The sequence below is a fragment of the Siphateles boraxobius genome, unplaced genomic scaffold (genome assembly GCF_051911475.1).
Source record: "Siphateles boraxobius isolate OS27281-9 unplaced genomic scaffold, OSU_SipBor_1 7, whole genome shotgun sequence".
In the NCBI taxonomy this organism is placed as follows: domain Eukaryota; kingdom Metazoa; phylum Chordata; class Actinopteri; order Cypriniformes; family Leuciscidae; genus Siphateles; species Siphateles boraxobius.
The window spans coordinates 23977971-23996157 of record NW_027509197.1 but is presented as its reverse complement, the minus strand read 5'-3'; the positions used below and the strand labels follow the sequence as shown (position 1 = coordinate 23996157).

The following is an 18187-nucleotide window of genomic DNA, read 5'->3' as shown; positions in this document are numbered from 1 at the left end:
ATGATTGGCTGTGTTGTGTTATATCATCTAAGCGCATCTAACAGCGATTGGTGGACAGATCCTCGTAAGTGACGAGGGAGCCAATCGGTGAAGAGTGCGTTGTAAAATTGATGATAAATGTAACTAACAACACGTAACACATTTTCATAACATCAGCTGGCGAACATACATAGGCAGTGTACTCCCGGAAAGACAACAGTATCATCCTTAACACGTAAAGGCTTGCGTTTCAAGGCATATTGCTGGATAGGAAACGGAATACAGTAGAAACTGTAGCGTTACATTCTATCTACACCATGGTATGACTTCTGATAAAAGGTAAGACTTAACGATATAAAAGCCTATTATATAGTTAATATTATTAAATAATATATTTATGGTTTCGTATACAGACAATTGTACATATATACGGTAATGGAATTGTGCTTTATATGAGTACACAGTGTAGAGTTTTGTGTATTTGTATGATGACTTGCAACATTTCCTTTACAGCCAGCGTCTATGTGGTGCGCAAGATCAGGGCTTCCCTTAAAGAGGGAGAGCAAACAGAACAACCTGTGCTCACACCATGTAGCCTGGCTAAAGGTGAGTTTACATATAAATAAATAGATATTTTTATTTAAACTATAGTCAATTCACAAGAATAACAAGTTATGAAAATCATGTAGAATGCAACAGTTCCCGCCCCCTATTTCGGTTCCGGAAGTTTTGAGAAACTTTGTATTTATTTATTTTATAAATGAACGATGAACCAATCCAATCAGCTACAAGGTGAATCACAAAACTACAAACTCTGATCAAAAGCAAAAACGTTTTTGAAAATCGGACAAAAAGACCAAGGTACAAAACTGTGTACGGTAGTGAGGGAAAGAACTACAATCCCGTGAACCATTGCGAACAGCATAATCGAATAATCGTTTTTTATTCGATTATGCTTAATGGATGTAGGCGGAGCTAAAGAGCTATTTTGGAGCGTGTTGCTTTGTTCGACTCTGATTGGTTTAGTTTTCTGTACAGCATCATCATGGGTAATGTAATTTTTCACCAGCAATTCCATTGTTAAACATGATTATTTTATGAATAAACTGATGGCTTCAGCAGAAGCAAATACCATGGGTTAACAACCTCGTAGCTCACACTAGGCCTGTCTTTCAAACTAATAAGTTCATGCAAAATATATTTTCTTATAGAGAAATTGAATGAAGTTCTTACTCCTGAAACACACTTGTTGCACTCTATTAAGAAAGCATAGAGTGAAAGTTAATCTCAGTGTTTTATTACCTTTTAGCCTTATCTGAATGAGGCAAAGTACATTAGAGTGCATTAGTTCATTCCACATTGTATAGCTCAGATATGAATGTACAGAGGGTGTTCTCGAAGGTCACTGAAGTTGCCTGACTTGTTTGTGTGTTTCCAGGTAAAAAGAAGAGCAATGCGTCAGACAGTGCATTAATGGCAGCTCCAGAGTCTGAGGGTGCTGTTGGGTTATCTGCACCTACAGGGACAGCTATACAGACATGTGGTTCCTGAGGTTAAACGTCACGCAGAAGCAAATCTGGAAAAAACTGCCTCGCTGGAAGCCAGCATATGTTGTGTTTTGCATGCTGGTGTTCTGGTGTTCCAACAATGGAACACCAACTAAGCCGATCTTTTCAACAGAGACTTTACAAAAGCGGCAGGCAGATTGTGACAAAGATCTGATATCAGACCAGTTTTGCTCTGCGTGACCTTTATTCTCAGTTGCCGACCCTTGGTCTGTCTCCTAGCTCTTTCTCTTTCTCTTTTCCCCTTCATCTGTAGTTTATGAAGGTCTGTTCATCAACCTCTGCCTCAGGGGCGGTTCAGATCTGATGTTTACCTGCAGCTTTTGCATTTATACTTACTAACAAACTGAATGAACATATATCACTGTAACTAAAATGAACTTTGATGATATTTATAAGATCATTTCATGTTTGTTATAACAACTAATAAAATTGTGAAACTCCAATTTTTGTTTGCTCGTGTTCTTCCTAAACCACTCAATGAACCTCTATTCTTTGACAAGATAACACACTTTTGTATTTAAATTAGCCTACTAGTGCAATGCCCGTGCAAAATGGACGTGTTTTTGTTTGTTGGTTTGGTATGTTTGAGTTGCTGAATAGCCTTTGGCTACTATTACACATGGAGCCTAAACTCTGAGAAAACGTTAAGCGCACCAGAATAAAATATAATATTCAGAATTAACAGTGTACACTTACTTGTCAAGTTTGAAATCCATCGGACTAACGGTTCGAGAGATATATGGTGTTTTTAGTAATTGTTGGTTTGGAGTGCTTATTGTTACAATTACAGAGCAAAAGGTCAGTGAAAATTTTATTTGTGCACGGTAGAAAGCAAATACTGATACTGACATAATGACCTACAATAAATATGGAAAATTGAACTACATGGTTGCAAAACAATTTATAATGGTGATATTATGTGACATGTATTTGGGTATCTGTACGGGTAGCAGGAGTTTAGATTTACAATAGTGTAAACTTTGTTGTCATTGTGCAGATTACAATTATAGAGACAATGAAAGGCAGTTAGCGTCTTTTATGTTTAGTTGGTGAATAGCAAAGGCTACTATTACACAGTATGATAATGTTAAGCGCACCAGAATAAAATATAATATTCAGAAGTAAACAGTGTAGCTGAGTTACAGATTCAGTTAACATCCACAAATGAATAAGCGTGACGACTCAGGGAGTAGCGACACAGTGAACTTCGAAGAAAAAGCTACGCTTGAGCAAACAGTTTGTGAATAGGCTACTACAAATGATGGCCGTGATATATATTATATAAAATATAATATTCAGATATTTTTAAACCCCAACCCTCTAATGTCAGAATGTTTATTTTTAAATCACAACCTTCTAAACATCATCTAAACATCTTCAATGTGCGCGTCTTTTACAGAGATATAAGAATAACAGACACACAGACAGACATTTCTGTAATTTATATGTATGCGTGTCTGTGTATAGGCTATATTATATTTATATAAACTGTATATTATATGTGTGTGTATTGTAGATTTTTTAATCGCGATTAATCGATTTGACAGTATGTATGTATGTGCAAAATCAGTTTTTGTGTGTGTTTTTAGTAATTGTTGGTTTGGTGTGTTTGAGTGCTCATTGTTTCAATTAAACAGCAAAAGTTCAGTGACATTTTTATTTGTGCATGGTTGAAAGCAAATACTGATACTGGCATAATGACATACAATAAATATGGAAAATTTTATGCACTCACCTAAAGGATTATTAGGAACACCTGTTCAATTTCTCATTAATGCAATTATCTAATCAACCAATCACATGGCAGTTGCTTCAATGCATTTAGCGGTGTGGTCCTGGTCAAGACAATCTCCTGAACTCCAAACTAAATGACAGAATGGGAAAGAAAGGTGATTTAAGCAATTTTGAGCGTGGCATGGTTGTTGGTGCCAGACGGGACGGTGTGAGTATTTCACAATCTGCTCAGTTACTGGGATTTTCATGCACAACCATTTCTAGGGTTTACAAAGAATGGTGTGAAAAGGGAAACACATCCAGTATGCGGCAGTCCTGTGGGCGAAAATGCCTTGTTGATGCTAGAGGTCAGAGGACAATGGGCCGACTGATTCAAGCTGATAGAAGAGCAACTTTGACTGAAATAACCACTCGTTACAACCGAGGTATGCAGCAAAGCATTTGTGAAGCCACAACACGCACAACCTTGAGGCGGATGGGCTACAACAGCAGAAGACCCCACCGGGTACCACTCATCTCCACTACAAATAGGAAAAAGAGGCTACAATTTGCAAGAGCTCACCAAAATTGGACAGTTGAAGACTGGAAAAATGTTGCCTGGTCTGATGAGTCTCGATTTCTGTTGAGACATTCAGATGGTAGAGTCAAAATTTGGCATAAACAGAATGAGAACATGGATCCATCATGCCTTGTTACCACTGTGCAGGCTGGTGGTGGTGGTGTAATGGTGTGAGGGATGTTTTCTTGGCACACTCTGATGGCTACTTCCAGCAGGATAATGCACCATGTCACAAAGCTCGAATCATTTCAAATTGGTTTCTTGAACATGACAATGAGTTCACTGTACTAAAATGGCCCCCACAGTCACCAGATCTCAACTCAATAGAGCATCTTTGGGATGTGGTGGAACGGGAGCTTCGTGCCCTGGATGTGCATCCCACAAATCTCCATCAACTGCAAGATGCTATCCTATCAATATGGGCCAACATTTCTAAAGAATGCTTTCAGCACCTTGTTGAATCAATGCCACGTAGAATTAAGGCAGTTCTGAAGGCGAAAGGGGGTCAAACACAGTATATAGTATGGTGTTCCTAATAATCCTTTAGGTGAGTGTATAACTAACTACTGACAACTAACTACTTCTGAATAACTACAATATTCAGAGGCAAACAGTGTAGCTGACTTAATGTTTGCTGACAGAATGTTTATTTTTAAACCACAATTTTTAAACCACAACCCTCTCTAATGTCAGAATGTTTATTTTTAAACCACAACTTCAATGTGTGCTTCTTTTACCAATATATTTGACAATATCTTTTGCATTTCTAATCCAAACAACGTCAAACTTGGCACTGCACTTACTCGTGCCCATAGCAAGACACCCGTCAAGTTTGAAATCCATCGGACAAACGGTTTCGAGAGATATGCGATTAACAGACACACAGACAGACACACAGACAGACACAGACTTTCCTGTAATTTATAGATAGATGACATCACAATGACATAATTCCTCCCCAGGGTTAGAGATGATCTCTGTAATCAAAGGATTTATTTTAAACAACATGAAAGTTGAAAATATGTATTGTTATTTAGATTTGTAATTGTAAGTGTTATTTAGATAAATACTCATGGTCATGGTGAACAATATTGACAGGGAAAGGATTTTGTGTCACACAATGTAAACTATAAAAAGAAATATAAGCAAAACACGAAAGCAAATAAGATTTGCATTATATTATATTATATTATATTATATTATATTATATTATATTATATTATATTTATTATACAGTTTGAGGACGGTTGTTTTCTGCTCCAACATGACAATGTCCCTGTGCATAGACTAATGTTCTACTGACCCTGGATAATGTAAACCTGAACAAAGTCTAGACCTGAACCCCATTTGAACACCTACAGGATGAATTGGATTGCTGACTGTGAGACTCGTCAGTCCCTGAACACACTGGTGATCTTATGTCTGAATGGGACCAAATCCCTACTGCCATCTTCCAACATAATAAAAGCTTTTGAAGAAAGAGAATAGAGAAAGCGTTTAGAGAGAACCAGCTCCATATAACATCATAGTTTATTTGTTATAAATGCTAAACAAAGACATATTGTTTAAGTGTCCGAATACTTTTGTTTTGTCCATACTTACTAATTTTAGTACAGTCTATGATTCAACCTCAGTGAAAACAGGAGCTTACGAGTTTATATTTAACTCAACATTTCCTCCATGGCGCTGGGTGGCGCACAATACCTTGTGGGGAGAAGAGAAGAAGAGAACCCGATTTCCTGTGAGTGGCGGAAGTTTTTAATCGAGGAATATAATCCTAATGTTCATGTGCTAATTTCTGTTCAGCAACTGAATTATCTTCATTAATCATGTTCTACAGCTTAAACTGACTCCTGGACTTAAAAAGTAGGTGCAATATATAAACACTGAATCCGGATGAAGGTATAATAGGACAATGTATTTAGCTACAGGCCAGTTAATATCACTTTTAATGTGCATCAATGTAAATTGCTGACTGTTTCACTGCACTGACAGATGTGAATAGTTACACAATGTGCAGGGTTTTGACTCGCTATATTAGTTAAAGTCATCTAATGATAAAATAATCTGATTCAGCTTTTCTAGGACTGGTTGCACCGGTACATTTAAATGTATTTATTTAGCAGATGTTTTTATCTAGAGCGGCTTAAAATTGAGGAAAACAATTTACGAAGTAGTATATTAGGGTTCTTATCCTCTCCTGATTGTTATTCTTCTCACTGCTTTATCTGTGATCTCAAAGAGGCCTTGAAACATCTGTTTGGAGAATGCCACATGAAAAAAACCGCAACAGTCCTCTTTCGGATTCCTGTAATTTTACTCTGGACCGGAGGAGAGCTCTGACTCTCTCACCTGTGATCAAACGTGACAACTGTCAGGTATGTCCATGACTTAAACAACATTGAGGATTGAGGTGTTTACAGTGTTTCAGTGCTTTCACCTAAAGCATTCGGTAACAAGTTATTTTATAGTGTCCTTGTTACTTAAGTTACATGTACTTATTGTAGTAATAACAGTAAATTATGTGTAATTACATGCAACTAATCCTAACCCTATAGTAAGTACATGCTGTTAATTAACATTACTCATTACTTAATTACTTATTACTTATTACACTGTAACAAGGACACCTTAAAACAAGTTAGTGTATGCACAATTATTTATATTCAAATTTATATTGATGTCTTTTATTAAATATTCCCTTTTATGAATCTTATTAATCTCTTGTCATTGATAGCTATATATTCATTTAATTATCATTGTTATATTCCTCGTTGCATTATTATTGTTTTACATGTTATTGATTTCTTTAATCATTTATATATTTTCTACTAAATGCGCCGATATGTTTGATTATTTCCAAATGGTGTCTCTTCTTCGGCTTCTTCTCTTTTATTGTGCAAATGTCTTATTTCTTTTGGGCCCTTCTTTCTTTACACTGAGATCTTCAAAATCTTAATTTTTTTAGATACAGTACTTTGGATTTCATTATATACTATTTAATAAGATAAATCTTATTTTTGTTTAAACCTATTTTTTATTATAATTTTCATATTTACTTAATTTGTTGTCTTTATCATTATACAATGTTACTTATTAAATAAGTCTGACATAATTATTGCTTGTATGGCTGGATCTCTCTGCATCAAAAGTTTAACCCATCTCTTCATGTGTCTCAGACTGAGAGTCCCCTTAAGATCCCCAGGAGAGTTTCCGCAGCTGAGGATGAGTGTGTAGATACGGAGATGTTTAAAGATCTGAAAAAGAGCCACTCCAAGGTGAATGAGATGGACAGGAAGTGATGCATTATATGTGTTTGTGTATTTTTTGAAATTTTTTGGACATTTTAGACATTATGGACATTTGCGGTGGAAATTGACCATTAAAATTAAAGTCAGGCAACTCAATGGTAGAAATGAAATCAAATGTATTTATCTGAAATCACGATCCAAATATGTGACTCTTACTACCGAAACATACCTGAGAGACCTAAAAAGTGAGCTCCGAGCAAAACAGAGTATTTATTCAGGAAAATCATACATATTCATTTATCATTAAACAGTGTAAATATTTTTAATTGGAAACATCTTATCTGACTTCCTAAACTCTCTGGTCTAACTGACCTTGACTGCAGAAATAAGTAATTATTCTCAAGTTGCTTCTCACATCATTTGTTTATTAGCTTTGAAACATCAGAGAGAGAGAGAGAGAACAACAAAAAAGACAATATATCTGAGTTTTTCACCAGGTCATAATGTAAGAAAATCATAATTCTAGTTCTTTTGTGTGTTATTGCTTTAATAAATCAGAAACTACAGCAATATAATAAAACACAAGTGTGTATGTTCACCAAGTTATATAGTTTATTAGTAGAGCTATATGGTTGCCAAGCACAGAATTATTTTGGCAAATTAAGATAGAATGTGTGTTTATCTGTTTTTAGATGTTTTCCTGATCCAGTAAACTACCTCTGTCAACAATTCAAGCTGATATCTCCTAATGTTTTGCAGTTTCTGATTGGCTTTGTTTTTTTTTTTGTACTGTTAGATCCACTGGACACAGCTGGCCTCAAATGGTACATCCTCCCAGTCAGATCCCAAATCACTAAAAAACGGCATTAAAGAACATACAGTATGGCAGGAAATCCAAAGGTAACGTGCTTACCACATTAACTTTCAGATCCTGAACGTGAAGCCCGTTCTTCGTCACTCACTGTAAACGTTTAGTTATGTTGTATGTATTTTTTACATTGCATTATCTGAATTATGTCATTTTGAACCACACAAATGACAAAAGAATGACTTGCTGTCAATTGCATGTGTAAAAGACAAAAGACCCAATAATACATGTATTTTGACAAGAATTAAAATTTCAGAGGTTTTAAACATATATTTTTTTAACATTCTTGATTACCCAACACCTGTTTCCTAGCAGAGGAAGTGATGCATTGAGTGCATTTTGCATACTTCAACATATTGTTTGAAGCCAGTTGTGGTTGATTTTTGGGTACAGTAAGACTGTACTGCTAGAACTGAAGTGGTTCTTTTATCTGGCATTAACAAATTCCTATGAAAACTGGCTCCTTGGCCAGTTTTTGAATTATTTTCCCTGATGTCCACTTATAATTTGAATCAAGTTATTGTTAGTAATGTTCCACCCTCTCTCTGATCCTTAAAATAGGCTTGCTGGATAAGGTTTTGAAAAATACAAAAAGTACTAAATTGCTGTTGTGTTGTTGAGCACATAATTGTTTGCCCGTTTTTGATGCTTAGTTTCATTAAACCATCTGAGGAGGGAGAAATGTTAGAATATAGTATATCAGACTCTTGTTTCAAATGAGCAGAGGGAAATCCTGCTTTGTATGATATGGTGCACATCTACACTCTCCTGAAGTTTTTTTTTTCTTATCATTTGCACACCATCTGTTCATGTTGACCAGTTTCATTCCATTTGCACACTGCTAATACGTTAAAATGGCTAATGTACCATTAGTTAAAAAGACAAGTCAATGAACAGCTCTGCAGCATGTACCAAGTGTTTAAACTGTCTGTCTTGTAGTTAAGGAGCTACAGTGTTTTTATGCTGTATTTTGTTGGGCAAATATAATTTAAAATATTTTGTGATCTTTATTTGGCTGTCATTTGTTTTATTATATTTACGTGTGTGTGTGTGTGTGTGTGTGTGTGTGTGTGTGTGTGTTTGAGCAATATCAATTTGATTGTTGATTGTTTATTATTTATGATTTATTTCCCACAGGCGTCAGGTTAAAGTTGTCTTAGAAGATGTTCTTCAGACAGAGATTGGACAGAGATTAAAATGTAGTGGGCAGACTTGCAAAAAGACAGACCAATCAAAGAGCAAAAGACGAAGTGATCACACCTCAACAGCCACGCTTAAAGAAAAGAGGAGATCCAGTTTAACAAAAAAAGGAGGAACAGACACAACTAAACCAAATGCCACTTCACCAACCCATTATCCGACTGAGTCATCCACTGAAAATGAATCATGTCTACACAAGGAAATCAAAAATCTGCAATCCAAACAACTGAACTCATCACTGAAACTCCCGGATTCACCTGAAGTATCAAGTAACTCTTGTTCACCCAGAGAAAGCGACTCACCACAGGCTTTTCAGATTAGTGAACAGTTTGCTAAACAGAACAAACTATTTAACTTTAAAGAGAATGAAGTATCACTTCTTGAAGGATCTCCACAGCATGAGGAAGCGCTTTCCTCCGGATTGGAAATTGTATGCAGTCCCTCGTCACCATTAGAAATGCAGGGTAGCCTGAGAGAAGAAATATCAGATAGTGAGGTAAGACCTGTACACCTTGACAAAAGACGTTGGAACATTTAATGTGCACTGCCATTCGAAAGTGTGGGGTCAGTTGATGTTGTTTTTGTTTTTTTAAAGAAAGAAATGAATTCTTTAAGCAAGGATGCAATAAATGAATGAAAAGTGACAGTAAAGACATTTATAATGTTACAAAAGGTTTCTATTCATCAGAGAATCCTGGAAAAAATAAATTATGGTAGTTTCCATATAAATAAATTATGTTTTATAAAATAAATTAATTGCACTATCTTATCTCAATATTAGTAATCATGAGATTAATCGCAATTATTATGTTTAGCAAAGAAAAATATAAGAATAATATATTCTTAAGTACATCTGCTTAGGATTCACTTAGAAACGTTACCATTTTATTTTTAGATCATCCTTTTTGATTCTCCCTTGGATTTTACAGCATCTACCCAATAAGCAAGAAATGAGAGAAACTCAAGAGCCCCCAAAGGATTCTGCAGGAGATGAGGAAAATCACTTGCGCAAGAATGGAGAGGTGGTGCAGGAAGTGGAAGGGATGAGAGGAAGTGTGTTACGCCTCTCGGTCGGGGCTGAGGGGCAAATCCCAGTCAAAAGATGTCGTATGGATAGCTTCTCAGGTGAACAGGGTCCCAACTCAGACCCCGCCTCTGGGAGTCCAGAGGAGCGGAGCTTCATCATAGAATCCTTTAAACTCTACCCATCTGAACCTAGTAAGTGCCCAATATTCAGCAATCATTTTCATTAACATGTACCAATTAGAGGTGTAACTATATATTGTTATATCTCTATATTGAGATATAAAAATGTGACAATATAAATCAGTTATCACGAGATAGAGATTTATCCAAGACTCAGCTTACTCTATTTATAAGGTAGGCTATAATTCACCCAAAAATGTAAATTCTGTCATCATGTCGTGTCAAACATATAAGATTTTCTTTTATCTTCCAAACACAAATGAAGATATTTAAGAAACCTGAGAGATTCCTGTTCCTTCATTTAAAGTACATTCCTCTAAACTTAAAAGATCCCAAAAAAAAGGCATCATAAAAATAATTAAATCGAGTTGTCTAATCCAAATCCATTTCTTATGAAGAGACACGATGGCTTTATATGATGAACAGAGTTACAATGGACTTACTGTTGTAAACATGGACGTTCAAATGTGTGACGCTTGCAAACAACATGAGAGTGAGTAAATGGAGACAATTTTGATTTGACACTCTTTTTGATTAGAACTTTGATTAATTGCATCGTGCTGGAGCGGCTCCTCAGTGGAAGTGCAAACATCATTTTAATCACCGTATCGCATTTAGTAGTAGTGGTATGATTATTTGTGATTATGATTAAGTGTTTTAAATGGATTATTCTAGCCATGTAAGTGCGAAACAGGACATTGCTCCATGAGCACCAGGAGTGCTGTGTTCGATGACTGCATGTGTACTGCGTGAGAAAAAAATTTAAGTTTACGGAGTTTCAGTGAAAGCACTACATTAAACTACTATATATAGCTAATGTTTAATATAATGTATAAAAATGCAACGGGGGAATATTTTTCTTGGATCCTAATAATGCCAAATATCTGATTTTACTAGTGAAAAAGGGCCTACATTATTTATATGTAGTCAGTGGCAGTGCAAGCATATGTTTCTAACATAATTCTGCATTTTCTGCTTTTTTTCTCTGGTGTCACCATTGCCCTGCCCTGTGTATTGGGGACCAGGACCAAGTTCAAGTCTATTCAAGTTCACTACCCCAAGTACATACAAAATTTAGCATTTTAAACAACAGTTAATTTTTTTGTTAACTTTTTACCATATGTCGTAGAAGTAATAATAATAAGTCAATAAATAAACTCTTCTTTATTTTGGCTTAAAATATTGTTCAGTATCATGATTTGTATTCAATCGTGACATAAGTGAGTGTATTGTACACTCACACCCCTAATAACAGTACATAGTAATAAACGTTTAAAAAAAAGGTTTAGCTACATATGTTGTAATAAAACATTTTAAAGCAAATAACTTGCCTTGCGTCATGACTTACTCTGCCATTCAAAAGTTTATGTCTGTATGATTTTATTTCTTTGAAAGAAATTAGTTCATATATCCAGTGAGGATTAAATAGATCAAAAAACTTTCATCAAACATCCTTTTGAATTTTCTATTCCTCATCCTGAAAATATTACAGGATTATTAACAAAAATATTAAGCAGAACAACTGTTTACAACATTTTTTATTATAAGAAATGTTTCTTGAGCACCAAATAAGCATATTAGAATGATTTCTGAAGGATCATGTGACATTGAAGACTGGCGTAATGGCTGCCAAAAATTCAGCTTACCATTACAGAAAACGGTTATTTTAAATTGTAATGATATTTCACAATGTTACTGTTTCACTGTATTTTTGATCAAATAAATGCTGCCTTGGTGAACATAAGACATTTTTGAAAATTGAATTCACTCCAAACTTTTAAACAGTAGTGTATGTAATTGATAAATGACATTAATTTTCATAAAATATCAAAACATCGTAATTATTACACAGATGTAACAAATATTTGTTGTCCACCTCATGTTTTACTTCTAAACCGTGTATTTTTATTATTTAAAAACAATAATTATATCATTACCTCGCTTAGTTGTTCTCTCCAGTGAAGAGGATGAGGAGGAAGAGGAAAGAGAAGAGGAGGAAGCCTCTGCTTTAAACACCCAGCCACCGGAGTGTGCAAAATTCATGAGTAAAGTGGATGAATTAGCAAGAGTTTATGAGCAGAAAAACACATCTGAGTGTAACTCACAAACCACAGAGATGTATGCCCAGGTTTGTATGATAATCTAAATACTGGACTAAAAGAATATAGTTAGTTTACTAAATATATAGCTCATCTATATATAGCAAACCATCTAGCTCAACATAAGGGATGTGTTGCAACTGGTCACTGGTACTTATGTGTGTTTGTATGTTTTCGTTGTCAGAGTTCTGCTGAGATGGAGCTACAGCTGTCTTCCCTTCACATGGGTGGAGTTAATGTCACATCCAGTGAGAGTATGATGGTGAGAACGATATGTTTATGTGATGGGATGGAGTGATCAAATATGTCTGAATCATTTTGATGAAAGTTATAAAGATAAGTTTTACGTAATATAACAGGAAGTGTATGAGGAAGGTTTTTGAATCAGCGTCTATCTTAGAGTATCACTGATTTTTAATATACTATTTTTCAGATTACTACAGACATGATCACCATTTCGTTGAAAGGTAAACATGTTTTAAACAAAAATGATTAGAAATAATCTGGTGAAGTATAAATTACTTATTTTTAAGCATTTACTTTTGTAGATTTTTAGATTTTCATCGTTTTTTATATTATAATATAGATCAAGGTAATATATATATATATATATATATATATATATATATATATGCAAGACATACCTTATAGATTTTTGTAAACATCTGTCTGTTTTTTATTATTGTTTACTCAGATTCTTCAGTGAAAATTTCTATATCAACCGCTAGTGTGTGCAAATACAGTGTGTGGGAGGGGCCTACATTGAGGGGGTGTGGTCTTGTTAAGGATGATGAGGCCCCACCCCCTTCTCTGCTCCTCTTTTGGCTGTCTGATGCTGAGGCACACCAACTACACAATGACCTGTCTGTCATCGAGTCAGGCACACGTCCAGGTGAGCCTGACTCGTTTATAGATTACTGTATTATTATTTATTTTTTTGAAAGTAATGACAGTACTTTCTTTTATCCTCTCTCCTTTTATATATGTTTTCCTGTGTGTGTACAGCTGAAGGCAGTACATGTGTGTTGATGTGTTTGGCTGAACCTGTTACTGGTATTTTGAGTGCAATCTTGGCCTCTTTAATGGACATGGTGGCTTTGAAGCAGAACGGCCCGGACCTCTTGTCCCCCCTCACACAGCCAGACAGCCTGAAACTGCTGCAGAGCTCCCAGGAAACACTCCTTCTCCAGCTGCTGACGCCCAAAATTGATGCGCAAACCAGCACTGAACATACAGCTGTATCTGCTGTGAAGGTTCAGACAAACTGTTGCATCTATGTATCTATGTTGCATGTTTGCTTTTTTTCTTTTTGTTTGCAAGTTCTTCCCTGAAGTTCACTTTTAATGTTAGTAATTTTGTTACCATCGTGGTTTTTGGATGATCTGTTTTCCAGCTTAGCTTGATGTGGGTAGTTTAGAAAGAATTATTGATTATAGGAGGCTATATAAAATGTTTTCCATTTTATATAAACATTTCATGGATTGAATGTGTGTCTCCAGTGTCAGGATTCTGATGTTCAGTTGAAGCCAGTCTACACTCTGTGCCATAGAAAAGCTCAGGGTTCATACAGTGTTTCCTTGGCACCTACAATTGGAGCAGAATGGACACCGTACCGACACTCTGTCCCGGCACGCAGGTGAAAACTTGTTTAAACAATGTTTAAGGGGGATTTACTCTCTCATTCAAAAGAGTCTGTAAGTTTATCATTATTGTTATTATTATTTATGTGCTTACCAAGGCTGAGTTTATTTGACCAAAATACAGTTAAAAGAGTAAAACAATTAAATATTATTACAATTTAAAATAACTGCTTTCTATTTGAATATATTTTAAAATGTAATTCCTGTGATGACAAAGCTGAATTTTCAGCAGCCATTACTCCAGTCTTCAGTGTCACATTATCCTTCAGAAATCATTCTAATATGCTGATTTAGTGTTCAAGAAAAAGTTCTGATCAATGTTGAAAACAGCTGTGCTGTCAATATTTTTGTGAATACTGAGATACTTTTTTTTCAAGATTCTTTGATGAATAGAAAGTTCAGAAGAACAGCATTTCTTTGAAACATTATACAATACTTTGATCCAAAGTGACAGGAATTTAACAAGTGATTTCTTTTAAAAAATACTTTTGAATGATTGCATACTCTGCCTTGAATAAAATTGTAACCCTATATTTATGCATATTCTCTGTACCTCAGTCCTAATTTACCACTATTCCTCCCTGTTTAGATTGATTCTGTTCCCTCCTCCGCCCTCGAAAAGAGCCATCACCGTGACGACAGAGGACCTGGAATGTTTAGACAGCGGCGAGTTTCTTAATGATGTCATCATCGACTTCTACCTCAAGTAAGGCTAAGACACAATTTTTCAGTGAGAGGAGTTGAATTAGATCCAATCCTCCACAGTTATTCTGGGAGAAAAGGGGTTGAGAACTGGGAGTTTTGACTATAAGCATAAAATTTGGTCTAATTGGGATCTGGTTGTGCTCAAATCCTACACATGATGCCGTCTTAATGATGTGGAAAATAATCAACCATTTGCTTTTTTTTTTTGCATTACATTTTTAGGTGCTTTAATCTGAATTCAACATAACCCGGAAGATGTCTTATTTACTTGCTAGCAGGAGTGTCAACCAATACTATTTTGAATATCGGCTACAAACACGCAAACTGATGTTGTATTTTATATTTGTGTGTTTCAGGTATCTTATGGTTCAAAAGGCCCCGCGGGCATATGTACACAGATCTCATGTTTTCAGCAGTTTTTTCTATAAGCAGCTCACACGCAGAGACAATGCTAATGAGGACAGTACAACCACACCGTGAGTATTTGTCACACAGCACACACAGAGTTCATATATATAGCTCTCTTGCTTATTGTTACAAATAGTTTTTGTTACGCAACAATACATTAATATATTTTTATGATGGATATGTGCCATCAGAGCTCAGATCCGAAGGCATCAGCGTGTGAGGACATGGACCCGTCATGTAGACATCTTTGACAAAGACTTCCTGTTTGTGCCTGTAAATCAAGAGTTGAGTATTAGCTATACAAATACAATGTTTGGATACTTAAGCCATATTTACTTTTGTGGGGCAGTGTTTTTATTTATATTTTTGTACTTTAAATTACTAGTTTCTGTTCATTAGTTTGCGTTCATATGGACATATGGGCTTTTTTTTACTCACTGGACTGTATGCGTATGATGGAACTTGTGAGATTTAATGTGCCTGCCTTGAATGTACCTGGGTAAATCATATTGTTTTTAAAAGTATTTTATATCACGTCTGGTGTTTGTTCTAGAGCTCACTGGTACCTCGTGGTGATTTGTTTCCCCGGCTTAGAAGAGCCGCAGTATGTGAAGAGGGATGGAAGTGAAGGTTTGGGTGAGTCTGAGGCTGAGATACATGGAGAGAATAGATCTAATAGTGATGAAGACAAAAATACAGGTAACATTTTTATTTGAATGCTTTACTACTAAGCTATTTATGCTTACTAGTTTAATAATTATTTCATGATTCTACACAAACTATTGTTCTTAATCTAGATGACAGTCATATAAAATCAAGCACGTCTCATCCTCTCGTAAGTCAAAATAAATGTTAATAACTGTCAGAAATCTGCATTTGATTACATTTGGTATAATGGAATAGCAGAATCTTGTGCTTCTCTCTCTGTAGAACTGTACAGAAAATACCTGCAAAAGACACACTGTGTGTAAAAGGTATGTGTGTGATTTTAAAGGGTCATGAATTGAATTTTTTTTTATGTTTCCTGAGGTGCCCTTATAATGTTAGTATGATTTTTACATCAAAAATTATCATAATTTAGAAATAAAAGGCCATTTGCAACCCTGATTTTAGCCCTCTGATTTGAACTCTCTGTTGGAAGGGACGTGTCTGCTGTGAGACTTCAGTGTACGCGGCAAACTGCTGTGATTGGCTAACATCTTCCATATGAAATAAATATGTTGAACTCTCTCGAAAAATTTTACTATTATAGCTTTCGTGACAAAAGAATCGCGAAAAGTGTTGATTGTATTGTAACTCCCGTTGCATGAAAGGTTGCAGCGATGAGCATTGTAGCCAATGACTGACTGTCTGTTCAGCGCATGAATACAGTGCTCGATTTCTGCACCCTCACAAATGCTTTCATCATAACTAACAGTTCAAACATGATGTAAATAAGAGTCTATACAGCGTCATTTATTATAAATGGAGTCACTACATTGAGACATTCACATAGTTGAAAATAAATAACCACTTGCCTAGCATAAGGATCCTTTGGAAGGTCATGTTAGTTTGGTCCAGTGATCCTGTATCTCTCTTCTCTTCATCTCATCATCATGCCAGTGAATGGGGCCAAGGACACGATGATGTAGAAATGATGTAGATTTGATTATGCAGAGGTGGTCTTTCGTCGCACTGTTATGTTATAATATGACAAAATCCAAAATGAGCTGTTTTCCTAGCTGGGGTTCTATAAAAGCTGTTTTTGGGTTCACAAGGAAGTTTTGAGAAAATAAATTTCACTGCTAACGTGTTAAATTGTATATTAACAAATTAATTGAAATGTTTAATTAACGGGCTTTTGCCATTTAATGGGCAGAACCGTGACGGAACATTTTTAATGTTGAGAATTATTTTACTCTCTATATTTTCAGACCATGTATTCTCATAATGGATTCCCTGAAGTTGTCGGTTCATGAACGTATCTTCAAACTCTTGCGCGAGTGAGTGTTTGCACCCTGACACCAGTCCAACTATCTCACATTTATGTTGTGTTATTATCATAATTGTTATAAATATATCTATAAATATATATATATTTTACATGAAGCGATTCATTTTGAGTTTTTTTATTTTTTAGATACCTTCAGGTGGAGTGGTTGGCAAAGAGAGGTAGTTATCGTGACTTTAGTGTTGACCACATGGTAGGTTCCCACTGTAAGGTTCCCTTACAGGACAACAGCAGTGACTGTGGCCTTTACCTGCTACAATATGCTGAAAGCTTTTTACAGGTAGATTTGCTCTTGTTCTTTATTCTGGATTTTCAAATACAAAAATGTGTGTAAGAATCTGTTTTGACCTCAAAGGCAACTGCAATGCTGTTTGTGTATTTTTCAGGACCCTGTGTTACACTTTGACTTGCCATTGAGATTGGATCGCTGGTTTCCACGGCAACAGGTGCGAGGGAAACGGGAGGAGATTCGAGACCTCATCCTAAACTTATACAGATTTCAGAAAGGCTCTTTGGGAAATGAAGCTCTAGAAGATAGAACAGATTATGGAAATGTCATTCAGTGATGTAAAGTTTTTTGGATTCATGTGATTATTTTACCGTAGATGTATATATATATTAGCTGATTTTGAAACTTTTGTATTATTTTATGCTTTTGTATACATTGTTGTAAAAACTTTAGAAATAAATAAATGTTGATTAAATTAAATAGTTTTGCCTTTTTAATCTAATATTTTCTGTATAGCCTGTGTCTTTGAAGTAAGTAGCACAAGCAGCACTTTCTTTAAAGGGGTTATACTGCATGAAATCAATATTCCTTGATCTTTTCACGTAACAAACGAGAACCTTTTAAACAAGGATGTTTGTTCTCTGTACATGTGATTGTGGTCTCTCTCAAAAGTGGCTTTGGTTGTGATGAATGAATGTAGGAGAAGCCAGCCATTAGCACATGATTGGTTAAGCAGTCGGGTGTGGCTTGA

At 35.6% G+C, this 18187-nt stretch overlaps 1 protein-coding gene and 1 long non-coding RNA gene across 4 annotated transcripts; both read left to right on the top strand.

Moving 5' to 3' along the window:
• Nucleotides 1-133: 133 nt before the first annotated feature.
• On the top strand, nucleotides 134-1990 carry LOC143723768 (uncharacterized). Its single transcript, XR_013197172.1, has 3 exons — nucleotides 134-318; nucleotides 493-585; nucleotides 1418-1990. It is a non-coding gene; the product is annotated as an uncharacterized LOC143723768 (long non-coding RNA).
• A 3566-nt stretch (nucleotides 1991-5556) lies between these two features.
• LOC143723744 (sentrin-specific protease 7) lies at nucleotides 5557-17916 on the top strand. Of its 3 annotated transcripts, none has more exons than XM_077216499.1 (22): nucleotides 5560-5706; nucleotides 6083-6218; nucleotides 7020-7118; nucleotides 7888-7991; nucleotides 9097-9655; nucleotides 10089-10377; nucleotides 11391-11426; nucleotides 12312-12493; nucleotides 12649-12726; nucleotides 12898-12931; nucleotides 13159-13356; nucleotides 13470-13717; nucleotides 13964-14100; nucleotides 14694-14810; nucleotides 15166-15285; nucleotides 15409-15501; nucleotides 15771-15916; nucleotides 16015-16052; nucleotides 16148-16191; nucleotides 17131-17199; nucleotides 17337-17487; nucleotides 17594-17916. In XM_077216499.1, exons 2-22 carry the CDS (start codon nucleotides 6108-6110, stop codon nucleotides 17771-17773), a joined length of 3033 nt encoding a protein of 1010 aa, XP_077072614.1. In that variant the 5' UTR covers nucleotides 5560-5706; nucleotides 6083-6107; the 3' UTR covers nucleotides 17774-17916. The 3 variants fall into 3 exon arrangements, with proteins under 3 accessions (XP_077072615.1, XP_077072614.1, XP_077072613.1); XM_077216498.1 differs by having other exon boundaries at nucleotides 5570-5706; nucleotides 6107-6218; XM_077216500.1 differs by lacking the exon at nucleotides 11391-11426 and having other exon boundaries at nucleotides 5557-5706.
• Nucleotides 17917-18187: the final 271 nt, after the last annotated feature.